Here is a 13,647-nt window from a genome sequence, read left to right as displayed (position 1 = left end):
GCAAAGTCTAAATTTATTTGGGCCCATCATCACTGATAAACACCACTGATAAGTGGAAATACCTTGAACAGAGGTGTTTGGAATGGGTTTGTTTTGTATATAAACCACACTAAATTGGTCAGCTCTGTTCTAGTGGGACCTAATTTCAAATTACAGGATAGAGATGTAGAGAGTTCCAGCTGCACGGTCAGTCCTTTACATGGAGGTATGGTGGAATTGCCCACTACTACATTTCTTATATCTCCCAAACACGTTTGTGTCCGGGTGTGTTAAATCAGCTGCCAGAATTGGAAATCATTGTAGGAAAGAGATGGCAAATAAACCATCATTATGTTATACGAAAAATCAAGATGTCATTCACAGTAGCTTTCATCTGATGCTTAAATGATGGTCATTAAAATTTCATTTAAAGGAATTAATGGTGTTATTGAACATGAAGTCCTTGAGATAAATAAGGTATGTCACAATAATCCGGATTTGGAAAAAATAACTGTTGGAAAAGCAGGCTGTTGAGATGAGTTAGTTCAATAACTTGATACAGAAGATAAAAATATAGGATTTGAAAGAGTGACATGAAGTATGTTGACATTCAGCAACACAGTGCAGGATTTAAACCAACTCTGTGGAACAGAATAATGTTGCTGAGAAAAAGACAGTATTTTCATGCTATTTTATTCCTATAAATGGACTGTTGTTCACACTTCTTGTTTATGTGTGGAATTTTTCTCGCATTGAAACCAGTGGTCAAAAATTCTTGGTGTTATTTCTTAAGGTGTTTCATCAAAGGAACTGTCACTTTAGTGCAGATAGTTATGTGAAATTATGTGGTGGTGTGCCACTATGGTGAATAACTTGTCTGGAAGCTGCACTTGCTACCTCTTGTGCTTTTCATGTTTGTTTTCCTCTGTGAAAACTCACTTGGAGAGCAGTGTTTATTATGGTTAATGCACTTCCAGTTTGACCCCATACAGGCTTTCACCGAGCTGAGCAGAAACCTGTAATAAAGTACATTTTTGAAACCTTTCAAGAGACCACTTGTGGGACAGCAAAAATTTGTTGCCTGATTTTTAATTAAAGGCTGGCTTTTAGCTAAAGATTGTGTAAAATTGAAATAGAAACTGTGAAAATACATCAGTGTAATTTAAGGTGGATTTGCTGGTTTTAGGTGACCCTTAGTTATTGTTAAGGATGTTTACAGTACATGGAATAAAGCATGACCACCTACCCTTACCTAAAAAATAGATTTATTTAAAGGCTTTGTGTAGATATAAATACGCCTAAGTGGTACAATGAAACAGAACCATTGGAGGATAAAGTGGTTTGTCCAAATGCATGTAAATAAAGTCAATGATGGTCATGCTGTGCTTGACATATACTGTGTTGCCTTGAGGGAGTGTTGCCTATGAAAGTGGTATTTTTTTCCATTATAGTTCTTGAGTCTGGCCAAATTGCTGTAGAACTGTCATTTTGTTCTACAATAGATCTGTTTAGAATGATGTAACTTGAGTACTGTGGCCAAGATTTTCAAGAGTTACTCGTGAATTTGGGTTCCTGAATTTTTAGGTTCTCAACTTGAATCACCTTAAAGGGACCTGATTTTCAAAGGATGGGGACATATTAAAGTGTTTCAAGTTGGGCATCCAAAATCACTTTAGAATATCTTGTCCTGTAAGAATAACCTGGTGATTACTTCAAGTCTGTTTAATGTACTTTGCATATAGGTAGCACCTGTCATCTGAGTAACTCCAAGTGCTTTACCAAAGTCAATATTAGCCCTATTTCATAGATTGGAACATTGAGCCAAAGGAGGGTTTAAGTGATTTGCCTAAAGTGTAACAATAAGTTACTGGCAGAATTGAGAAAAGAATTCAGATATCTTGAGTCCCAGTCCACTGCTCTAAGCACAACAGCACGGGTTACATTTGTTTTGTACTTCCTTAATATAAGAGGTGGGGAAACCTTAATACAGACTGTGGAAGTATCAAGTTTCAACCAATTGGACAAGTTATAAAAATCTGGACAAAGGGGTTTATAGCGGAAAAGGGGAGCTGAAGTGTACCTTGCATTAGTGTGGTCGATTGATAGAATGGTAAATATTCTCATTATTTTGGTCAAATAGTTCTGCATATACGTCTTACTTTTCCCAACCACTGTTTTTTACATTTAATAATTGCCATTTTTAGAAATTGTTTTCCCCACCTTTCCACCGAACCAAGTTTCTTTACCTCATTGTCTTCCATTGCGTGTGTTCATTCCATTTTACAGATCACCCTAGACCATCTCATTCTACTGTATCTGTCTCCCAACCCTCTGCTTTTCTTGATGATGAAGAATTTAGTGACTTTATACAAGGGTCTGTTGAAACCCCACCATTGGTGCCTCAGTCCTCTTTCCAGGCTTTTCAGTCTTACCACCCTACCACGCAGGCTCGGCAACTGCTTTCAGAAAAGGCTGTAGTCAAACCTCTGCCTTCAGTCCAGATTCCAGTATCTTCCATCCTGCATGATACCATTGGGCAGGTTCCTTATTTCTCTACCTCTGCATCTTCACACACAACCCATAAAACAGGTAACCCATCCTATCTTCATTAGCTCTACCGTTGGAGCTAGTATTTACATGTAAACACTGCCTACCTTGCTTTAACACTCCCTTTTGTAATCCAATTGAACAAAACTTACATACTGTTAAATGACAAATGGATATGTTGAAATAAGTTTGTATTAATTACTAATAAAATTCTGCTCATGTCAGTGGGGGGAAATTGGCACACTTAGCAGATAATTTAAGATCGTTCTTGTACCAAAACCTTTCTATAATTTGGGGTGGTAGCGTCCTGAACTATAGGAGAAAATAATTGATGTTGATCCTGCAATTCCTTCTCCCCTGGCCCGCGACAGGTGGCTATGTTCTAGCACATGTAAGTGGAAAATTTGTGAGAGCTCAAGGGAAGTTAAATAGGATGCATGTGACTCTTCATTATAAACAGCTGAGTCTAAAGCCTCTTATGTGCCATCTCCTTTACTCATAAGAGGCTGAAGTGGGCAGGAAAATAGAGGTGAAAGATGAGGATAAACATAGACCGTGTTATGCTAATGCGGAGCTTGACTTCACATTTCCCTCTCAGGGCTGATCCAATGGATATAAAGACTCCCATAGACTTCAGTGGGCATTGGATCAGGCCCTTAGCCCTTGTTCCTGCTACTAGTCAGGAGTGACTTGATGGCTGTGCAGCAGTAAGTGTATTTCCTGTTCTGCTCATAACAAGCACAAGAAAAAAATTACATTGCCAACCCCCTATGCTGGGCATGCTCAAGTTCTAGTAGAAGATGCTTGAGCTGAATTACATTGGTGTCCTGAGTGCGCACAGGCAGTGCTGTGGAGAATCAGCCATCAGTCACATTACTTGGTACCATGAAGAGGGACTTGACATGTCTTTTCTTTGAGGGAGTGGGATTATGATTTGGGGGGAGAATACGTACAAAGATGATTAACCAAATAAAAGTAATTCATCCTGCTGTTTGTCTAGGCCATTCCTTGGAGGAGTCGCTCTTAATTTACGATTTAAGTGCATCTGGACAGGAGCAAACCAAACTTAAAACATCTGAAATTGAGCATAACGCCTCAGCCGCAAGCCAAGTTCATCCCAGTGTAACCGTGAATAACGGGAATGCTGTAGGTGGACTTGTAAGTGGTACCACCGCTGCACAGGTGTACAAGGCTTCACAACAAAACATAGCAGTTGAAGAGTGTGGTGAGCAAATGAAACATTTGACAAAGAATGTAGCTTGAATGCTAACATCTTACACACTAATTCTACGGCAAATGCTGCATCATTTTGCTCTGATTCCCTGCTTCAGTAATATGGCAATGCCTCTCGCTCCTGACTGCAAGTAACACATACATGAATTTACTCTGAATTCTTTCCACCATGCATATACTATAAACGTTTTAACAAGTTTCTCTAAACTGATTCTCTGCTGTTTTAAAATATTCTGTCGTCTTATTTCAGCAAAACCTATTCGTTTGTTATGCTTTGTGTTTTTTTTTATTAATTTGGGTGGCATGGGGGAGGGTATGGACTCAAAAAACGCCACATGAGAAACTTGCTACTGTAGAATGGATCTTTACCCAACTGTGAGGGGGGGGGAAATGTTCTAGTTAAGCTAAATAGTTTGTTTGGACAATATCATACAATAGCCATTGGCCTGGCACTTTTTTTCTTTAAAGCCTGCTTTGTAGAAGTCAAAACTTCACACGCTGGACCAGATACAAATGCAATTCTATGTCAGTACTTCGTCAGTACAGTATTAACTAAGCAGGTTCTTGTTGTAGATGTGATTTTAGTATTGTTGACTATGGAGCAAACTGCAGAGAACTTTAACTGTTGAACCAAAACAGGTTAAAGGTGTTGGTTAGTATGTTTTGGTAGTGCTTTGAAGTTGTGCTTGGTGGCACCTTCACATATTGAATTCCAGGGTGTTCAAATATGGAGAGACATGGACATAGCTTTGCATGGCCTCTGTTCTTGAAACACAGGTCAATTTTAAGAAATATATAGATAATTGAATTTAAAAATTCAAGCTGGAACTTTCTTAAGGGATTGTGGTGTCTTGCCAGTACCTTAGTTCAATTAATTTTTCTATATACCACCTTGATTGCTGTTTGATGACATTGCTGTTAATAGTTGGGACCTCACCAATGTGCAAAAAAACCCCATACCCACCAATTATTGGTTACAAGATGAAATTAAATCACTCTATTTTCAGATAGTGCTTTTTAGTAGCTCAAGTTATCCATTTACTCTGTAATTTGAAATAAAATACAGTTGTAATGCACACCATGAAATAAGAGCTGTATTTGTTTACAATACAGTTAATGTAAAGAGGTGATATTGTGTCTTTTGTACAAACTCCACACACTCTAGTTAGCTGCAAAGATTAAAATGGTAGGGGGAAAGAGAAATTGAGACAAAGAAAGAAGAAAAGTTATTTCTGGAAGATCTGAGAATCAGTGGAAAGTTGATGAGGCAGGAATGCAGTTCAGAAAATAAGAGCTTCAGAAAGCGAAGATTATGGCACCAACAGGTAAGAGTTGTGTGAAAGGAGAGGAGATTCTACTAGAATCAGGAATTTCATAGGTAAGACTAGAACCATGACAGGAAGGAGCCAGAGATGCCTGCTTTGGTATAGACTCTGCTTAAGAGGATGGACTTATTCACCATGACCAAGTTTAGTGAGGTGGGAGAAGGAGGCTCTGTTTCAGAAAAGCAGAAACTAGCTATGCATAGAAAAACACTTCTGTTCTGTAGCCCAAGTAGAAACCCTCATTGAAAACAGTCCAGGATATTGTTAAAGGATCTGAAGGATAAGTGCAACCATTCCAAGTACTTTGAGGGAGGGAGGTTTAGTGGTAATATGGTTATATTGGGGACAAGTGAATCATCCCAAGAAGTTCCTGGACAGTGCAAACTTCAGAGAATTGGAAGTTACTAAGAGGTAATTGAATCTATTGTAAAGTAGGAAACAAGGGGTGGGGAGGTGGGAGCAAATGATAGGAGCGGCAAGGAGATTTTTTAGGGGCGAGATTATATCAGAAATTTCTGGTGGAAGCAAAAATGGAAGGGAAGTAAAAGGAGAGGAGGAGGAAAAGGAGGGAATGCCTGAGGATGAGCTATTAAGGGTTATGGAAAAGTTACAAGTTAAGGCAATCTTAGATTGAAAGAAGAGATCAAAGGCCTCTTACTTAGCTGGGTGAAGAGAATTGCTGGTATGGAAGAGGAGAGTGACTGTTCTTAGCAGCTTTGGAATTAGGGATAAGTAAAAATTAAACTTTGGTTTACTGGGAATCCCTGTAGAGTCTGACAGGTTTCAGAGTAGCAGCTGTGTTAGTCTGTATCCGCAAAAAGAAAAGGAGTACTTGTGGCACCTTGGAGACTAACAAATTTATTTGAGCATAAGCTTTCGTGCATGCATCCGATGAAGTGAGCTATAGCTCATGAAAGCTTACGCTCAGATAAATTTGTTAGTCTCTAAGATGTCATCTGTACTCCTTTTCTTTTTGTAGAGTCTGAGGAGGTCAAGAATAAATATGGGACATTCATCACCGCTTTTCTCAGTGCATAAGCTCACATGCACAGGGGTCCACGGGTGGTCTGTAAACCAAGTAGAACTTGAAGTATGAGAGAGCTGAAGATGGGGAAGTGTTGCAGGTAACTGTCTGGGAAAGGATCAGCAAATGAGGGAGCAAGGAAAACAGGTTGGAGAGACTAGCAGGATTAGGGTTCTTCAGAGGGAAAGGAGGGTCACTTTCTGAGCAGTCAGGTGATGGGAGAGAGTATTCTGCTGTAACCAGGCAGTGGTCAGTGGAGGGAAGATTATAAGAAAAACAAGCAATAAAAGAGCAGGTTTTATTAATCATGATGAAGGAAAGAATGTGTATGAATGGGAAAGGTGGCAGGTTAGAAAAGGGGTGAAAGGAGTTGTCACAATGTTGGTTTAAGTCTGAAGTGAAGATGAAATCTGCTGAAGGGTGAATCAGAGCAGGGACTGAGAAGGGTCAAACTTGGTGAAATCAAGGGAGAAAATTAACATAATGTTTGAATCTGGGGAGTGACATATTCAAGTTATAGGGGACTGGAGAGGGCAGAATGCGTTAGAGTTCTACAGTGACAACAGCAATGCCAACTCCTTGAGTTGAATGACTAGGTAGGATAAGGAGATGAGAGAATGGGTCTAATGGGGCAAGCCAGCCTGACGGAAGATGTTGATGGCTTTTACCATGAGCTGTTCACCTGTGAAACATAGAGAATACGTTCTAAACTTGTTTCAGTGTGATTAAATTAAATTATTCCGTAAATAGCCGTAATGTTCTGCCCATCAACTTTATGCAAATAGGCATGGCAGAACCATTGCTGTTTATGAAATGTTTGGAATTTATGGGACTTGTCTTGTGTTCCTGATCAAACAGATACGTTTGGACAACGAGTGGCTCTTTATTTCATTGTGTGTGTTTAACTGTATTTTTGTTGCTGTTTCAGGTCATTTTGTAGAAGTATCAGTTTTGCGTCTCTCATGTAGCCAGGTGATTCCATGTCTGAAATGGGCTGGTTGAAATACCAAAAACTGTGTCACAGGCTTTTTCCTATTTTGAATCTCTCTACTCCTAATATGATTCTTGTGTCCTTTTTAAATATAATCCATACCTTTAGGTGTTGGAGTATTCCCTTCCCAAGATCCAATCCAGCAAATGATGCCACCTTGGATTTACAATGAAAGCTTGGCTCCAGGTAAAATGTTCTGCTAAAACATCATTTAAAATAAAGAGTATAAAAATCCTTACACTTCAGTGTTGCTTAATGTCTTACCCAAATCAATATTTTTTTCATCTACAATAAAAACTTTCCAAATCCCTAAACTTTGTCAGGTTTGATACAGAAGCTTTCCAGTCCTGTAGTTTTTGTTCCAAGTTCATGTTGACTTGGGTCAGAGGTTCTGTGGTTCTGACAGTGGGGAATACCAGTTTATGTATGAGTATTTATTTAAGATTGATGGTGTCCCCTTTGTTCTTACATAGTACTGTTCATATTATGACAAGTCACTATGGGATCAGAAAATACATTATTGGATTTTAAGACCAGAAGGGACAGTGATGACCATTTTCTCTGACCTCTTGCACAACACAGGCAAAAGACCTATCTGGTCATCTTGTCCTGTCCCCTGCCATTGCAGAGTTGTTGTTATTGAGTGTGACTATGAATGGTTACGCTTCCTGAAGTGCATATCCGCATGCAATGTTTAAAGGCAATACCCGCATAACTGTAAGTTGTAATTTACTGAAGTAGTCCTCGTACTTGCAGTCACTGATGTTTGTGTCTTAAATTTAGTATTAAACTTTGGCTGACTAACGTCAACATATATTTCTTTGAGTAGAAGCAGGAAGAGCAGCTCATGAATTTCTCGATCACTAATTTAATTTGTAAAGCAAGTTTTTTAATCACTCCTGAGAAAACTAGGTGTTTGGTGTTGTCTGAACTATACATGGTATTTCTTAGATGTGGTACAGCAGCAGTGATAATGACCAAGTTCATCTGTTCCAAGTATAGCTTTGGAGAATCATGGACATGTAGGGCTGGAAGGGACCTCAAGAGGTCATCTGGTCCATCCCCCTGTGCTGAGCAGGATTAAGGACACTTAGACCATCCCTGACAGGTGTTTGTCTAACTGGTTCTGAAAGACCTCCCACGATGGGAATTCCGCAATGTTCCTAGCTAATCTGTTTCACAGTTTCAAAGATCACTAGTGTTTGTTAGGGCATTCTTAACTCATTGCACAAACTGGCAAGCATCGGGATGTCTGACACATCTTTGGTAGCTTTATCTGCATTCAGAGAAGGCAGGAGCTTCTTCAAACATAGTAAATGTTAAATCTAGAGGTTACAGTGGTGGCATAGGAATTGCCATCGTTGGTATAACATTTTTGTGAGCTGTCTCCTTTCAGTATCTCTTGTAATTAAGCAGGATCATTTCTTAAGGTTATTTGCCTTATATATGCCAGAAGCATAGTAAACAGAAAATGAAGTGCTGTACTAAATATTGATTAGATTGCACTAAATTTTAACTACATAATGCTGCTCTGGCTATCTTCACACAAGGATTACCCAGAGGCCTCATTACAGAAATATGTAGTGAAATTTATAAAGAGAACTAGTTGTTTTGTGTGGATTGTTGGTTTTACTGATCAATTGATATCCAGTTTAATAAAGCAGATGTCTGTCTTAGAATGTAAGCCTTTCATTATATCTAGGTATAGAGAATCTGCTGTGGCATAGGTAATTTCCTTTAGTACTGGTGAAATAGGCAGAAGTCTTGCTGAATAGAACACCCAGAATGTGGTGTGAAGTAGCACAGTTAGCTGGCAGAGTTGTCTCCTAAATTTCTGAAAAATAACTACTGTAAGCAACTTGTTTTATTGCCCTGTGTATTGAAACTGAAGGGAATAGGATGTTTTGGCCAGATGGTTTTTGATGTAATTTGTTCATTAGAAAATAAATCAATTCAGACATTGATACTACTAATTATCTCGATTTAGGTGCAGCTTGGTTAAATTAGCATGTTATGTTTCCCTTGCAAGGGACTGGAGGATGCTTTTGACAGGCCTCAAGTTAACTGGTAGAGTTGTGCTAGAGCGTGCAGCATTTTTATTCATTTTCCTTGGGAACTTACAAATCTCTCTCCCTATCTCTTTGGGCTTTGTTTGGGGAACTTCTTTTCTTTTTCACCTGCTCCTTTGAATTTGAATGTACAGGTAGAATGAGAAGTTATAAATAGATGAAACTTCTAGTGTTATGTGTCAACTTTAACGCTGATGCCTAATCAAATTGGTAATGTTCCATGTCAACCATATTACAACCCTTAACATAGTTTTATAGTTAGAATAGAAAAATGATCTTAATCTCTTTAAAATGTTTACTTTCATCCTCCAACACTGTGTTTCCCTCAATAGATTTGTATAAGAAAATTTTAGAAACCACTATGACTCCTACTGGAATAGATACTGCTAAACTCTATCCCATTCTGATGTCATCTGGACTTCCCAGGGAGACCCTTGGACAAATATGGGCCTTAACCAATCGTACCACACCTGGAAAACTTACCAAAGAAGAGCTTTATACTGTCCTGGCTATGATAGCAGTAACTCAGGTACAAATGACTGAGACAGTCTTTGGGGGGAATGGAAAAGGGTCTAACCTCCTCTTGATAAACTGTCACTGACTTTTGTAATGTCCCTGCAGTATGTTGTGTATGGACAGGTGTACTTGTATTATACCACACGTTAAATACACTGAATGAATCTTGGCAAAACTCCCATTCACTTCAGTGGATCCAGGATGTCACCCTCTGCATTTATAGCTATTATTTCTTCTTCAGGACTCATTTAAGTTTGTAGTTGGCTTTGGCTTTTCTTTTATGCTGTATAACTATCTATTTAGGAAGTGATATGGGCCCCTCCACTAGATTATCTGAGTATCTGGGCAGTGGGTGAATTAGTTAATTTTTTGGCATGTGTAGTCTAGGTTTTAACTTTTTTGTCAGGTTACAGCGTAATGTCATGGCTGTTCCTAGTTTAATAGAAACTTGTCTGAAATTGCAAAAACCACCATTCAAGTTTTGCAAACTTCACTATGATCAGAAGTTGACAGAAGAAAAATCCAGGAGTAGACTAGATGGGACAGTGAAGATTGGCATTGATGTACATTGTTGGAGATGTGTGGGGAAAATTTGCATTGTACTTACCCATGTTCAGTGAGCTCTAGCCAGTGCTAAATTTTGACCATTCAGATACTAAAAAAAACACGCACAAGAATTGTAAGTGACTAAAGTGAGTCTATAGATCCATATGAGATCTTGCAGTAAACTGTATGAGTTCTAGCATATTATATATGTGTAGGTTCACCTTGATCATGTAAAATTCAGTAGCTTTTTTTTGTGTGCAAAAGACAGAATTGAAGGACTGACTCCCTGCTTTTTCACAGTTTCAATAAATAAAATTATTTGAGAAATAAGGGTACAGATGGAAGAAATAGAAATGTGTAATGCATATAACTATCCTATTTTATTCCTTGTGCAGAGAGGAGTACCCGCATTGAGTCCCGATGTTTTAAAGCAATTTCCAACTGCTCCTGTCCCCACTTTAAGCGGATATCCAATTTCATTGCCTGCCACAGTGAGTCAACAGTCTATGAGGCCCTCTGGACCGCCAGTCTCCATGCCTCTTCATATTGGACAGGCAGTCATAGGAATAAACATAACTGCACCAGTGGGTGGCGCTGCAGCACAGGCTTCTAGTGGTTTCATGCCATCTTACCCCCCAAACCAGGTTAGTGCTGTTTCTATAGCATAGTAAATCTGTATAATCATTGAAAGAGAATTACAGGGGAACTCTGTTTCAAAGCTGCATAATGACAACTGGATTTTAAGTAAACATTAAAAATGAAACTGAAATCTAGAGCATGCCCATTTAAATATGCAAGACCATGCTGTAGCAAGCTTCTTTGATGTTTCAGTCTCTCAGATGGCATTAGAAGAGCTAGACAAATTTCTTCTCCCTTCCTAAGCTCTTGCATCCCGAGAAAGTCCTCTACTTAGTTCCTTTTTTTTTTTTTTTACAACATTTGAAGTGGAATTACATGTAAACTAAACAAGACCTTTGTTATCTGGCTAGTAAAACAGAAATGAGACCATCACGGGGAGAACTGAAAGCTGTGTACCAGTGATAGAAAAGATTATCCAAATTTTCTGGAAGCATAAATTGATCTTGGTGATCAGTTTTGCTATTCAAAATTCAATTTGCCCAGCATCCACAGCATATTCCTTTTGATGTTTTGCAGCATATACTGATTGATTTTTTTTTCTTCCATGATGTTCTTCCTCTATTCAAAGATGACTTGGCTAAGATCAAGTATAATACATTAATGTCTGGGATGAAGTCCTTTATTAACAGATGTCTTCCATATCTACTGAGATCCTAAATACACTTTTTGTTTTTGTGTTGTTGGAAGGGCACCATGGAGAACAGAATCCTTGCAAATAGTTCCCATTTAGTTATACAGCTAAAAGCAAAAATATTACTTCTGATTCAAAGACAGTATTAATGAAAATATACCACTACTAATATGGTGCGTTACATCTTCACCACACTGTACAACATGAACTTACCTGTGTTGTTTAGTACAATCCAAAATGCTTAATTCTAAGTCTCTCAGTTTCTTGCAACGATAGAGGAAAATTGACACCACTCAAGCAAATTCGTGGGTGTTGTACCTTAAAGGTGATAGTGCTTTTAAAAAAAAAAAATCTGCAAACAAACTAATTGAAATCCATGTTTTAACTGAACTAACATTTTTGAATGCCTTGGAATTGTACCTAATATCCAGCTGCTTCCCTGCTGCCCTCCCTCTTTTGACTGATGGGTTTTATGCCACTGCCTATGCGACTTGTGTAAACTTTGTTCATACTGATTTAGATGTATAGCGTACTGGGGGATCACCATATGCAGCCTACTAGTGTTGTCTGTTAGTTCTCAGTGAAAAAGCAATCTCAACTGCAACTGCTCAACTGTTTTAACTCTCTAATATTATGCTGTTATTGTTAAAAAGAATGGTTAATAGAAATGCATAATAGAGAAATGGAAGACAAGGTATAAATTTACCTTCAGACTTCAGAAGTAATAAAACCAAAAGACCCTGCATCTCCTCTCTTACTGCTCAAAGAAGGCTCTAATTAGAAACCTCTTTAATGGGCCCCTGTAGTGTCTGATCATCAATCCCATACATGGATTTAGAGTGGGGTAAGAGCAAGGTATACCTAAACTAGCTGGCATGGTTCTCCTGACCAGATGTTCTGTGGTAGTTTCAGATCAATTGAATTAAATGTAAAAATGAATAATATACTTGCTTCAATATCCCCTCTGTTTTTTTAATGTGATGGTAAATTCAATTTTTTTATGCTGTCCCTCAAGTTTTAATGTTCACTGTGCAACTTGACTTTGTATTAAAATGTGTAAAAATATCATCAAAGTTGTCAGGATGAAGCTGGAGATTTTGGCTGTTGGATAGGGGCAGTGGGGAATTTTTTTGGAAAGGGGTAGGAGATAGTTTGGGTGTATGATTTAAGCACAGTAGCTGAATGTTGTAATGCTCAGTCTTGAGAGAGTTAATACTGTTTACAATGGAAATTTGCACCGTTGGATTTTAGGATTTAACCCTCCGTTGAGAAGAATGGGGGCAGATTACACGGTTCAGAACTAAATATTCAGGCTGTCTGCAGATTCAGAGAGATAGTAATTCATTGATTTATACTGTCTGTATTTGGAAGGTTATCATCGCTGTTGGGCAGGTTATTTTCACAAGCATAAGGGCTCAACACTTTTTTCTAAGTGAGTTTGGGTTCTGAAACCTAGTTCTGCAGCAGAAAGTATAGTGTGAGAACATAAACACAGAGGCATGCTTTAAGCAACAACTAGACTACTCTCTAACCAGGAAGTTCCTATATTTATTAAGATTCCCATTGCCATACATCCTGGTCCTCTCTGGTAACTGCAGGACCAGGAACTCTATAATCACTCCGCATCTCCCTTTCTTTATAATGAAAAATTAAAACTTAAATTGTAAACCAATTCATATACACACACATTCAGAATAGTTTAAAGGAATTTGAAGCTTATTTACACTATGTCCCCTTGTCTGTTGCTTTTAAATATCCCTGAGGAATAGTCTAATGATCAAGTCTTTGAGGGTTCTGGTCAGTCTTCCAGATCATGTTCTCATTTCTATTGAGTTTGTGCATGGAGTTCCCTGTGGAGGGGGCTCACTTCCAGAAATGCCAGGAGTGTTTTATATGTTTCCACTTATTTTTGCAGAAGTCTTTTTTTTTAAACACTGCACTGCTCTCTCCACCTTTCTATTGCTCTGGGGGTAATGTAGACTTCTAGTATGATGGTCAAAGTCCTGTGCAAATGTTAGGAATGTTTCAGAGGTAAAGTGAGCTCCATTAGCAGATAAGAGGACTTCAGGAACTCTGTGTCTTACAAATACACTGGACCCTTGCTAGAATGTGGGATTTGGGATCCATGCACAGTACCGCTTTAACGC

The 13,647-nt window shown here is 38.5% G+C and overlaps 1 protein-coding gene across 12 annotated transcripts in view; it reads left to right on the top strand.

Moving 5' to 3' along the window:
* The window catches only part of SYNRG (synergin gamma), a 134,108-nt gene that overhangs the window by 16,452 nt on the left and 104,009 nt on the right, over positions 1 to 13,647 (top strand). For 9 of the 12 annotated variants that reach the window (XM_073315614.1, XM_073315611.1, XM_073315610.1 and 6 more), the window contains 5 exons: positions 2,266 to 2,568; positions 3,527 to 3,751; positions 7,208 to 7,285; positions 9,501 to 9,697; positions 10,626 to 10,874. In XM_073315614.1, the coding sequence (XP_073171715.1) occupies positions 2,266 to 2,568; positions 3,527 to 3,751; positions 7,208 to 7,285; positions 9,501 to 9,697; positions 10,626 to 10,874 (1,052 nt within the window). The remainder of the gene's footprint in view (positions 1 to 2,265; positions 2,569 to 3,526; positions 3,752 to 7,207; positions 7,286 to 9,500; positions 9,698 to 10,625; positions 10,875 to 13,647) is intronic. The other 3 variants (XM_073315621.1, XM_073315617.1, XM_073315613.1) reach the window with 2 other exon arrangements.

The sequence above is a fragment of the Lepidochelys kempii genome, chromosome 17, assembly GCF_965140265.1.
Source record: "Lepidochelys kempii isolate rLepKem1 chromosome 17, rLepKem1.hap2, whole genome shotgun sequence".
In the NCBI taxonomy this organism is placed as follows: domain Eukaryota; kingdom Metazoa; phylum Chordata; order Testudines; family Cheloniidae; genus Lepidochelys; species Lepidochelys kempii.
The sequence above is the reverse complement of the archived record's forward strand: the minus strand, read 5'-3'. Positions and strand labels throughout refer to the sequence as shown.